Here is a 12,413-nt window from a genome sequence, read left to right as displayed (position 1 = left end):
ACTTAGCTGTGTTTGGTTTTGTGGTAGCACCTCTAAAGCCCCGGTTTGGGATTTGGAGCCTAACTGTGCTGGGTGCTGCACACACAGTGCAGACAGACCCTGCCTCAGTGTGCAATGGCAGTAAGGTGAAGTCATTGGTGGATACAACAAACAGAGGTGAGGAGAGCACAAGGTAACATTGACACCTTGATTGTCACTGTGTGTGTGTCCATCCTGCATCGGCCTTGGGGGATGAACTGGGTGACTTCATTGGTCTCCAATCTCTAGCTTTTGTTTTATTTTAACACTCAAGACTGCTTTGCCTAGTGGCCGGGGCACTGGACTGGGTCTCAGACCTAGATATTGTTCCTGACTCTGCCACTGACGTGCTCTGTGCCTCTATGTTATCTTCTGCTCTTTGTCTTACTACCAGATGTTGTAAGTTCTGCAGGACAGGGACTCTTGCTGTGTGTCTGTAGAGTGTCTAGCCCAATGGGGCTCAGATCACCGATGGGGCTGCTAGAGACGACTGTAACGCAACTGGCAATAGCCTCATCAGGCTGGAGGCAATCTAGAGCTGTCATAAACAAGTGGGCTGCTGTGAAAGGTGAAACTAACTTCCCTGGTGCCTCAAGGAGAATGAGGCTGGGGATCTGACCAGCGTCAGATTCTTAAGTGGTTACTTTATGTGTTACGCCAGAGGAGCCCATAGGTGAGTCATGGCCTCAGGGAGCTCCCTGGTGCTCTAATGTGCAGTTCGCCTCAACTAAAACTGCGACATCTCCAAGTGGGTTTCACTAGGTCCCTTCCAGCTGGTAGGTGACAACTGTACAATGCATCACCAAGTTTTGTAGTTAAAAGCCTTGACCTGGTGTAACGCCATCAGATCCCGGTCGTTGTTGGATGGGATCAAACCTGGGACCTCTCAACCTTAGTGCGTGAGCCTGAAGCCACATGTCTGTTAGCTAAGGCTGTAGCAGACTCATTAATCTCTAGATGGTCTCAGTGTCACTAGAGGGGGATGGAGCACCACAACAAGCAGGCCTGGGTTCCGGTGTCAGCAAAATGGACACTTCTTTAAGATGGTAGCTGTTATCAGGGGAGGTTTTTTTCCATTGGGCTGGGAATGGTGACTTCTCTGAATGGGGCTGTTGGAGACTTAGCCTTGTTTCTTCCTTCTCTTCTCAGGGTTCCACCATGTGCTCCTTTGAGATTAGGATGCACCGTTCACAGCTGAGCCCCAGGAGACTAGTATAGTGCTGGGCTGCTGACACGCAGAGCACCTGCTGTGGGATATCGCTCCAACTGGGCCATCCTGGGCCGGCGCTCCTTCTCTCCCAGCAGAGCCAATGGACGCCCACGTGGATCTCCTAACAGAACTCGAGCTGCTGGATAAGGTGCCCACGTTGGAGCGGCTGCGGACAGCCCAGAAGCGCAGGGCTCAGCAGCTGAAGAAGTGGGCGCAGTACGAGAAGGAGATGCAGCACAAGAAGCGGAAGCATGAGAAGCGGAGGAGCGCTGTCAGCCACAAGAAGGTGTCTTTTGAGGCCAGCGTGGCTTTGCTGGAGGCGTCACTGAGGAATGATGTGGAAGAAGGTAGGACTTGCTGGGGGCACCTCTGTCTGGCAAAGTCCTTATGGCTTGGCTACTGGTGAACTTGTTGTACCTCCGTGCGGTGTGCAGGGCCACTTCCAGTGGTGTCTGCACAGAAGCACTGCCCCTCTGGGCTGGCATTTCCTGCAGTGAAGGCACCAGGCAGCACGGATAGGCTAAGGTGGTGCGGTCAGTGTGGAAAGTCACACTTCCTTAGACTGCTGTCAAAGGGTGCCCCAGGTACATGCTGGGGGTGCAGGCTAGATCCTTTTTGGGGGGAGGCTCCTTTCACCTGTCCAACCCTCCCATGCAGGGACAGGCCTATGGTACTTCTGCCCCATATGGCAGGGGAGCTACCAATTCCTATTACTCTGCACTTCTGCAGGAAGATCTTAAAGTGCTGTACGCATGGATAAAAGAAGCCTCCCAGCACCCCGTGAGGTGTGTCAGTGTCTCTTTCCACTTCAGAGATGGAGGAATTGAGGCACAGGGTGGCGGAGTGACCTGCCCAAGGTCCGAAAGCAAATCAGTGTCAGAGCTGGAAATAGAACCCCGATCAGCTTGACTCCCAATCCCCTGCCATAGTAGCTAAGATACTACAATGCTTGCCATTCATGGGGATACCTATCAGTAGCAGAATATACCCTGACCTGGCCTTCCCCTAAAGCAATGTGTTGTATTTCCTCCAGCCTTCACCTGTCACCCAGTACTACAATCGCCACTTCCCATGTATGTGACTTCAATCTAGCTCCACTACACTGTCTGTGGTCAAGGAAACTGTCTGAACAATTTCTCTGACTAACTGTACTGAAAACTAGAATTGAAATTCCCATGCTGAGGAGCAAGAGAACAGCCTCAGCAGCTGCTGACGGGAGTACTGTCCTATCGTAGTAGAAGCTGTATCTGGTTTACTGGCACTTACGTGGATAGGTGGAGATGCCTGGAACCTTGCTGAGTTTCATCTTCGCTCTGCCAGTGCAGGTTTATATTGTGGCTTCTAATCTCTAGCCTAGACTGAGTAGGAGCCCTCTCCTCTCTTCCATGTGGCAGCGTGTGCTCCCCCAGCTCTACCAGACTTCCCTTTTCCCATCCCACGCCCTTTGGGGAGTGTAGTGGTAGCTGCACACTTACGGTGTGCATGGATAGGGACTGAGGTTGGCTCCTTTGGCTTCTGCACAGGGTTTAAGGTGTGTGTATGTTGGGGAGGGGGGGAAGAGGTAACCTGGCCTGCTCTGGAAGGAGTTTCCCCCAAAGTCCTCCCATGGCTGTTCTCTCTGAGATACCTTCTTGTATTCCTTTTAGCCCCTCATAAAGACATATTGCACCTAATGGGCGTGACAGTGATTGAGTCTGGGGTAGATCGGATTTCCTGTAGAGCTGTGTCTGTCATATCTCTGTAGTGCATTTTGCAAAGCAGTGTACACTGCACAGCTTTAGTGAATGGAATCCTGGTCTGACTCTTGGCAGGTGGGTCTGGGCAGACTTATAATAATCCTTTGGAGACTGACTTACGTATACGTATTTTCACTCTGCGAGTTTAACTGGGTTACAGCTGCCCCCACTGCTGAGCCAGAGTTTCTGAACCCTGACTCTGTTTCATGAATAATTAGCTTCTTGAAGAATGCGAACTATGAGGCCAATTATGAATAATTGTGTCAGTTTTGGACTGTGAAAGCCAGTCATTAGATTTTATGACATGTGACATAAGCGGTAAGTTAGTTGCTGCCTGGCTGGCATCCTTTGGTGGGGGCAGGTAGGTGGCAGCTACTTATGATGTTCTGTATATTTTAAACTGTTGGCCCAGCTGTGAGTGACATGAAATACTTCCATTAAATAGGGTAGTGTTGCTCTCTCACACAATATGTCTGGACTTCTGCCTACTGAGTCTCAAGGCTATAAGAGGTCAAAGGCCAGCAGTATTGTTAAAGATCTCAGTACCTCTGCATCTGCTGGCTTTGGATCATAGAGGTTGGGGGTTAAGAGCATAAGAACTGCTAGACTGGGTCAGACCATGGTTGTCTTGCCCAGTATCTTGTCTCTGACCATTGCTTCAGTGCGAGTGTACAGAACAAGGCAATTGTGGAGTGACCTCCCCAGTCTTCCACTCCCAGCTTCTGACAGGCTGAGGTTTCAAGTTACCTTGAGCATGGGGTTGCATCCCTGACCATCTTGGCTAGTAGCCATTGATGGACCTATGCTCCATTAACTTATCCAGTTCTTTTTTGAACCCAGTTATCCTTTTGGTCATTACAACATCCCATAGCAATGAATTCCACAGGTTAGTTGTGTGTTGTGTGAAAAAGTACTCACTCTTGTTTGTGTTCTACTTGCTGCCTATTAATTTCATTGGATGACCCCTGGTTTTTGTGTTGTGGGAGAGGGTAAATAACACTTTTCTACACCATTCATGATTTTATAGACCTCTATCATATCGCCCGCTTAGTTGTCTCTTTCCTAAGATGAACAGTCCTAATCTTTTTAGGCTTTCCTGGTATGAAAGTCGTTCCATACCCTTGATCATCTTTGTTGCCCTTCTCTGAGCCTTTTCCTGTTCCACTATATCCTTTTTAAGATGGGGTGACCAGAACTGGACACAGTATTCGAGAGATGGGCACACAATGAATTTATATAATGGCATTTGTTGTTTTCAATCCCTTTCCTAATAGTTCCTAACACCCTGTTAGTCTTTTGATCACTGCTGTGCATTGAGCGGAAGTTTTTGTAGAACTATCCACAGTGACTCCAAGATCTTTCTTGGGTGGTAACAGGTAATTTAGAGCCTATCATTGTATATGTATAGCTGGGATTATTTTTTCCAGTGTGCATTACTTTGCACTTAACAACATTGAATTTCATCTGCCATTTTGTTGGCCAGTCACTCAGTTTTGTGAGCTCCCTCTGTAGTTCCTCACAGTCTGATTTGCTTCACTATCTTGAATAATTCTGTATCATCTTCAAGCTTTGCCACTTCACTGGTCACCCCCTTTTCCAGATCATTAATGGATACGTTGAACAGCACAGGTCCAAGTACAGATCCTTGGGGGAACTTGAGGGTTGTTTGGGTCTGAGAAGGAACTCACTCCTTATGCCCGTCTCAGAGACGGCTTGTCTAAAATGTCTTTCCTTGTGGGAACGTACTCAAGTGAAAAGAGTGGGTATGAGCAACACCATACCCATGAAAAGAGACCTGCAGCTTAATGAGTCAGCACCTGTGAGTTTAACAAATCCATAACTGAAAACTACATCATGGATCGCCATCTAAACTATCCACGTGTGGTATCAAATATGAAACATGTCCTATGCCCTTGAGTTCCAAAGACTTGGTCCACCTCATCATATGAACTAAAGAATCACCATTAGATGTCATGAAATCAAGACTTTTTTTCCCCCTAACCTTCAAAGAGTTGAGGGTGACTATCAAATTCTTGAGCAGATTGGCTAATCCACCCCAGATAGAGTTGTAGTGTGCCCACACACAATAGAAAACACATTGTGACTGGCTCAAATAGAGGAAGATCAAACCAGTCTGGCCACGTAGTTTTCTGCTCTGAAACTTTACTACAGCCTCTACTCTACTGAGACAAGCGTAGAGCTGGGTGGAAATTGTAGTGATTAAAAAAAATAAATGCCCATTGTGTATCACTGCAACTGAGAACTTTCAAAATTGTTCATGAAAACCAATGTGTCCCACCCCCGCATAGCCGAATGTCAGATGGTTACGGAGTGGAAAGGCACAGGCCTCAAGACTTTGCTCTGAATCAGACATGAGTACTGTAACCGCTGGGCTATTGGCTCTTCTGGTGGTATGTCTCGTACATATGCATTCTGACCTGAATTTCAGCCCTGGGGCAGTGAAACCTTTCCTGACAAAAGTTAAAGCTGATACGTTCCTGCCAGAAGGTTCCGTTTTTGACAGACAGGCATTGTCCGACAAACATTTTATTGAAAAATTCCTGACCAGCTCTGTCAAGAGCTTTGAAATTGAGAGAAATTGTTCTGCAAAGCATACCTGGTCACCTTGGCATCTGGTCTTAGTTTAGCTTGTAGTGCCAAGGCCACTTCCAGCTAGAAAAGGAATCTGAATGCAGCACACCAGCCTGGCTGGCAGGCTTTTGATCTCCAGAATGTTGGCCATATTACCTGGGAAAAGTCCCCAGTTGTGCATGGGCAGTGAAGTGGGTCAAATGCATGGTGAATCATAGAATATCAGGGTTGGAAGGGACCTCAGGAGGTCATGTAGTCCAACCCGTTGCTCAAAGCAGGACCAATCCCCAACTAAATCATCCCAGCCAGGGCTTTGTCAAGCCTGACCTGAAGAACTTCAAAGGAAGGAGATTCTACCACCTCCCTAGGTAACGCATTCCAGTGCTTCACCACCCTCCTAGTGAAAAAGTTTTTCCTAATATCCAACCTAAACCTACCCCACTGCAACTTGAGACCATTACTCCTCGTTCTGTCATCTGGTACCACTGAGAAGAATCTAGATCCATCCTCTTTGGAACCCCCTTTCAGGTAGTTGAAAGCAGCGAGCAAATCCCCCCTCATTCTTCTCTTCCACAGACTAAACAATCCCAGTTCCCTCAGCCTCTCCTCATAAGTCACGTGTTCCAGTCCCCTAATCATTTTTGTTGCCCTCCGCTGAACCTTTTCCAATTTTTCCACATCCTTCTTGTCGTGTGGGGCCCAAAACTGGACACAGTACTCCAGATGAGGCCTCACCAATGTTGAATAGATGGGAACAATCACGTCCCTCGATCTGCTGGCCTACTTATACAGCCCAAAATGCCAGTGGCCTTCTTGGCAACAACGGCACACTGTTGCCTCATATCCAGCTTCTTGTCCACTGTAACCCCTAGGTCCTTTTCTGCAGAAGTGAACTGGCTTATAGCCTGGCCCTTTAATATTCCCTTCCTGGCTGTAGCTGATGGAGGTGTCTACAGGGAAGAGACCATTTCTGGACACCTGCTAATCACTCTGACCCTGAAACTCATCGGTCCTCTAGAAAGCAGTTTCACATTGCACACAGGCATACCCCGTGGGTTGTGTGGGGACCAGGAGGTGGGCATGCAGTTTGGGGCTTGAAGCTCTTCTATTTAACGGGAAACGCCACATCTGATCTCTTTAAATGTAGTGTTACCAGTCTGACCCCTTTCCTTTGGCTCGGCCCATGTGGCAGGATGTTCCTCTTACCAGTCGCGTCCTAGCACGCTAATTCAAATCAGACCACATGTGAAAAAGGCACTTTCAGTGCTAGCTGGAAAAATCAAAGAAACCGTATTGTACTGAATCCCTTAGCTAACTGAAGGCTGAGTGGAGGGCGGGGGAATGCAGAGGGATCATATCCCCAATGCAACATTTGCTTCCCCATTTAGCTGAATATTTCAGATGCCTCTGGAATACTTCAACTCAATAGAGTTGTACTGTGTTCATTTTTCAAGTCTAAAAATAGTTTACAGACCAGGTTTTGTCCCTATTCTGGTCCCTGTTGTCCTTCCTGAGTAGTCAGTACAAAGGGTGGGTGGAATCTAACTGCAGCTGCCAAGTATAGAATTCCCTGGCAGAGGAATTCTTAACTAGTTTAGAACAAGCGGAGCCAGATCCTAAGCAAATGCCCTACACCCGTTTTAGGAGGCAGAATTTTGCTTCATCAGTTTTCAGCTGACTTTTAGGGCCACAGCCAGATGTTCTTATTTTTATGGCAGCTCCTGCTGTTCAAGGGAAGAGCAATAAATATGATAATGAGGCTGAGAAGTTAGTTGGGGAAAAAACTGAAGAGCCAGGTGTATGTTTTGGCTCAGAGGTAACTAGGTTGGGAAACACAGTGGTCTAAATTCCTCTTCTTGCAGTTTATACATTTGACATTTGTAAAGCGGAACAAAAGGGTATTACTAGGCATAACAAAGTGAAAATTAGGGAGGGGAAAACTTAGACTGAATATCAGGTTAGCAGGGAGATCAACTAAGCTGTGGAATAACCTCCCAAGGGACGTGGTAGAAGCCTTGTAGCATGAGACTAGGCTGGATGAATAACCATAAAGTATCCTTTAGAGAACAATCCTGCATGTGCTTCAGGGGATAGATTGGGTGATTTAACAGGTCTTTACCTTTTCTGGCTTCTTTTACTTTTACACTGCTATAAATGAAAGCAGCAGCAGCTGTTTTGCTCAGTTGTCATAATATAAGTATCAACCCAAAAGGTATTTGTTAATGTTATACGTGGGTTAGAACAAGAAATGCTGCTGAGCCTTACCATTTCCTCTTACAAATAACCACCAGTGTTTGCACTGCAGTCATGTCTAGAGGCCAGGGCCCCATTGTGCTAGACTCTTACAAACATCAACTAAAACCAGTTTCTGCCCAGAAAGGGCTTACGATTAATGTTTAAGACAAAACAGCAGACATGTGATCAGCCTAATGTGCAGCACACCAGCTTCCTCATTCAGAGTGTCATGGCATAGGTGGCTTTTCAGCTGAGATTTACAAGATAAGGTAGTGGCCTTGCAGACTTTTTACAGGGGATTCTTCCTTGCATAAGGAGAAGTGTAGGAGAGCACAGCAGTGCTTGGTGGGAAACTGGACAGACAATCAAGGCTGACATCATTGGCCTCTGTGGAACTATATATAGCCCCCGTACACTGCTTTCCCTGCTACTCATTTACTTGCCCTGTGGGTTAACTGAGAACCACCCACCCACCCTTCCCAGTGTTGTCTGAAGGGTTTTCCTTCCTACTGATATCATAGCAGATGTCCAGCTGTGCAGAGTCCTAACAACTTCCTGGCCAGCATCTGGAACTTCAGAAATACACTCTGGAGAGCAGGTATGATGCTTTTGTTGGTTTCACTGTGAAAGCTGCTGTGAGTAGCTTTGGAATGGAAAGTATTCTTGCAGGATGACAATCCATACAAGCTGGTTTCACTCTTTGTGAAAGGGTGAGTAGCCAGCCCAGCTTCCATGGTGGAAGATGAACACAAGTACATTCTCTCCAAGGGAGAAATCCTAAATAGGACCTGATTAAAGTAGGCAATGGAGACAACTTCTTGGGCTTTAGTGAATTTGATTTAACTCATGCACAAGTTGTATTTGGAGTAGAAGTACCTGACATGACAAGTTCCTTGCTCATTTTTGGAGGTAGTTCTGCCAAATCCATGGTTAAACTCACTGGCAGGACAGTGTGGTGGAAGCTTAGACAGCCATCCCCAATGCTATATCTAGTTTGTGAATGGAAGACTTGTGAATGAAGACTTCAGTCTCCAGGGCTGTGACCCAATCAATACTTTCTAGAACACTGAACGATGAAAATAATACCTAATAGTTGGCCATCAAATAGGAAACCACCACTGAGACGCTGAAAACTCAGGCCAATCTTCTCCTGAAAGCATGCAGGGCGGCTGTGCCTGGAAAAAGGTATGTGTGCTCAATACCTGAAACATGCTGCATTTGCTCGCAGATTGGGTAACTGCACAACTGCTACCAATTTGCGCTTACAGTTCCCACTTGCATGCATAGCAAAGCAAGAGATTTCCTTGTAGCAACTTCAGGAGGTTCTGTTCTGTTAAGTGCCTTGGTTGGCTGAGGAGGTAAACTAAAAAGATTGGAGTGTCCGCTGGAAAGTACGGGAGGTCCAGTATTGCCAACTCACGTGACGTGAAATTTGGTGCTGTTTCTTAAAGCCCCACCACTTAGGGTTATTCTCAAAGTAAAAGTTGGGGTTCTCATATATAACTTTCTGGTCTTTCTCTTTGTGGGGAAGCCTGAAAACCCCAAACCTAAAGAGTCGCAAACAGAAGACAAATGAAACCTTCACATTTATTTAAAAAAAAAAATCTCTCAACTTGAACATGTGGGATAGCAATAATGGAGGCAGCATTCATTGAAACCAAGCATGAGTCTTTTCTAAATGCTGTGGAGTTTCTCACGTATGGATCCAAACCAGAGGCCTGATGCAGATGTTCATGTCTATGGGAAGCTTTGCCAGGGTAGGGCTTCAGCATTGGGCCCTGTATTCATAACAAGTAAATCAATATTTACCTAGTTAGAACACTGGCGTTTCCCTTATGATGACCCTTGAAAACCTCCAGAAAGCTGCAGCAGAATCTTGTGCTCGGAATGTGCAGTCCATGTTGTTTTCTTTTCTTTGCACTATTTTAGTATAAAACTGACCTTGTCAATTACAAAAGCATTTTAAAAGAGGCCCTAATTAGCGTCTATAAATTGCTTTCCCTAGCCTTTCCAAGTTTATGTGGTCTGTTCCCTTGTTACTAAAAATCCTTTTATAAGGTGCCTTAATTTTCCACCCACATGATTAGTTTCCTGCAGCCTTTTTCTCAGCTTTTCCTGCATGCAGTCAAGCTTGAAGGTGTTTTATCAGTAGGTGCATTTACCTGTTTGATGGGGGATTTTTCTGCTGGCTTCTGTGCTGCCTTGAAGGGCCTGAAAAAAAAAATTAGTTGTCCCCAGCAGAATCAAGACATATATTTAATAAATTAATCAAGTCCTAAATGTGCAAGGTCTCTGTTCAATAATACATAATTTTTTGGGCTTCTTGGGCACTAAAATCCATTCCTTCTAGTGCACCAACAAGGGAAATGTCAATATCAGCCTTGTTGGCAAAGGTGAAATTATTCTAATGGTAAATTAGTGGAGGTGTGTGCTTCAGTTACATGCTTATACAATCTGGGTCTGACTACAGCCAGGCTGGCTGACGTATGGCAATTAAGCAGTTGTCAGTGACATCAGAACCTGGGAGTCCATCTGATGTTCTAACAAATGGATGACTCTTCCTGGCTGCTTGAAGTCAGAGTTAGGCAGGAAACTCTGTTCCTGTCTTGTCAGACTTTTGAGATTTCAAAAACTTTCCTGGTCTTGAATAGGGATGAAAAGTAACCTGTGAAATTTTTTGCAAATGGAAAATTTCAGATTGAGTCAATAAAAGCATTTCATTCAAATGTTGACCTTTAATTTCTTTTTTACTATAAATTACCTTAAATGTTTAAACTAAAAGTAGTTTTGAATTGAAATAAAATGTTTCATTTCCAAAACATCAAAATGGGAAACTTTGACAACTTAATTTTTTTTTCAAAATGGGAAACTTTTAAAATGAAAACTTTTCCACTTGGTTTTGACATCAGCATTTTCCTTCTAAAAAGCTATTTCATTGAAAAATTGCCAACCAGCTCTACTTAAAGCATTTACACTATCCACTGAGGAAAGCCCTTTATGGCATGTGCTTTTTCTGTTTCAAGGTATCTGAAATGACAAATAGACCATAAAGAGTGGGGTCGGGCTCTGTTTAATGCGCCTGTCACCATGTCTAGATACTCTGTCAAACTAAAAATCCAGGCCAAAATTCTCAAACGTTCAGCTCCTAAAGCCATACACAGCACCACCACAACAAAAAAGGGGGGTGGGGGGAAAATGATTTTTTTTTAAAGAAGTACTGAACACTTGCAGCTCCTGTTAACTGCAGTAGAAACCAAAAGTGCACAGCCCCTTTAGACACCCTGGTTTGAAAATTGTAACCTTTATAAATTGGCCCAAATATTTAAAAAACAAAAATCCTTGCCTGTGTTACTGTAATCTGAGATTGATAAAATGAAAACAAGATTGTTAATCTAATTTCTCAGTTTATGCTGTGCGCATGCTCTGTCCCAGCATGCTCTCTCACTTTACACAATGAAGCTAGAATTTCATGTTCTGTTAATATTCAGCTCATTTTCTGGTTTGTTTTTTGTTTTGCAAACTACAGATCTGATCCCACTTCCACAGGAGTCCAGGGTAAAACCTTGATTGCTATGGATGCCTTATCAATTCCTAGCAGAGTATATGTCATGCAGTGCTTGGGTTACCAATATATTGTTGAATGGCAAAATTGAAAACAATAGTTTTTTATGGATCTCTTCAATCACTGAAAATATTTCATATAGCTTTTTTAAAACTCCTATACAGTGGACCCTAAATGTTGGGTTCAAACTACTTGTCCCTCTTTAACAAAGAATGTTCAATTGTATCCAAGCATTTAAAATGGATCTGGACTTGGCCAATGGCTCTTGCCAACTCCTGGATTTTGTTTCTTAACAAAAGTAGCTTAAATTGGTTAAGCTGCTTCTAAAGTGTTGGAAAGAATGTGGTTTGGAGGCTAGTTTCAGCAGCTTTGTCTCCCTGGTTTCACTTTTAAAACCTGACACACTTTGGCAGGTTCAGTCTTTACTCTTGTACTTTTTAGACAAGAACCATCTCTTAAAACAGCTGCGTTGTCTGGCTGTGAACAGCCATTAATTCCCATTAGCTGCAGTTACTGTTGATCATGTGTGCTGCACACTTCTAGTCTGTATAGGCTTGGTTTAAACAGACCCCTTTAGCATGGGTAATCCCACTGATGAATTGTCCGGGTATGATATTGTCTCAGTCAAACAGTGTATTGTCCTGGTTAGTGTGGGGATGGACTAGGACGTCAGTGTTTGAGGCTGCAATTACATATCACCATATGTAATACAGTAAAAGCTGTGTTATCCGGCACTTGATCAACCAGAAAGCTCTATTAACCGGCATTTCTGATATCTCCCAATACACATCTTCAGTCTAGTAACCGGAACTAGTGTACTGTGCAGTTGGTTATGCAATTACACATTCTGCACTCTACTTTTATGCAAAAGAGGCAGAAGACAAGTAAGCAAGCTGATATCAGGGATTTATTCAAAAAAGCAGCTTCCAGGGTGTGTCACAGGGTCATTACAGATTCAGCCCAATCTCCTGCACCTTCTACATCTACAATGACAGTTGATGCTGATAATGATGACCATGAGGTACTGCAAGATCCTGAAGTGCCTTCTGAATCATCAAAG

General features: G+C 44.7%; 1 protein-coding gene across 2 annotated transcripts in view; it reads left to right on the top strand.

Annotated features, from left to right (window-relative positions):
- Nucleotides 1–1,328: 1,328 nt before the first annotated feature.
- Nucleotides 1,329–12,413, top strand: part of PPP1R16B (protein phosphatase 1 regulatory subunit 16B) — a 71,844-nt gene continuing 60,759 nt past the window's right edge. For both annotated transcript variants that reach the window (XM_077832230.1, XM_077832229.1), the window contains exon 1: nucleotides 1,329–1,575. In XM_077832230.1, the coding sequence (XP_077688356.1) occupies nucleotides 1,329–1,575 (247 nt within the window). The remainder of the gene's footprint in view (nucleotides 1,576–12,413) is intronic.

The sequence above is a fragment of the Eretmochelys imbricata genome, chromosome 13 (genome assembly GCF_965152235.1).
Source record: "Eretmochelys imbricata isolate rEreImb1 chromosome 13, rEreImb1.hap1, whole genome shotgun sequence".
Taxonomy (NCBI): domain Eukaryota; kingdom Metazoa; phylum Chordata; order Testudines; family Cheloniidae; genus Eretmochelys; species Eretmochelys imbricata.
Note: the sequence above shows the minus strand (reverse complement) of the source record. Positions and strands in the feature narration are given on the sequence as shown.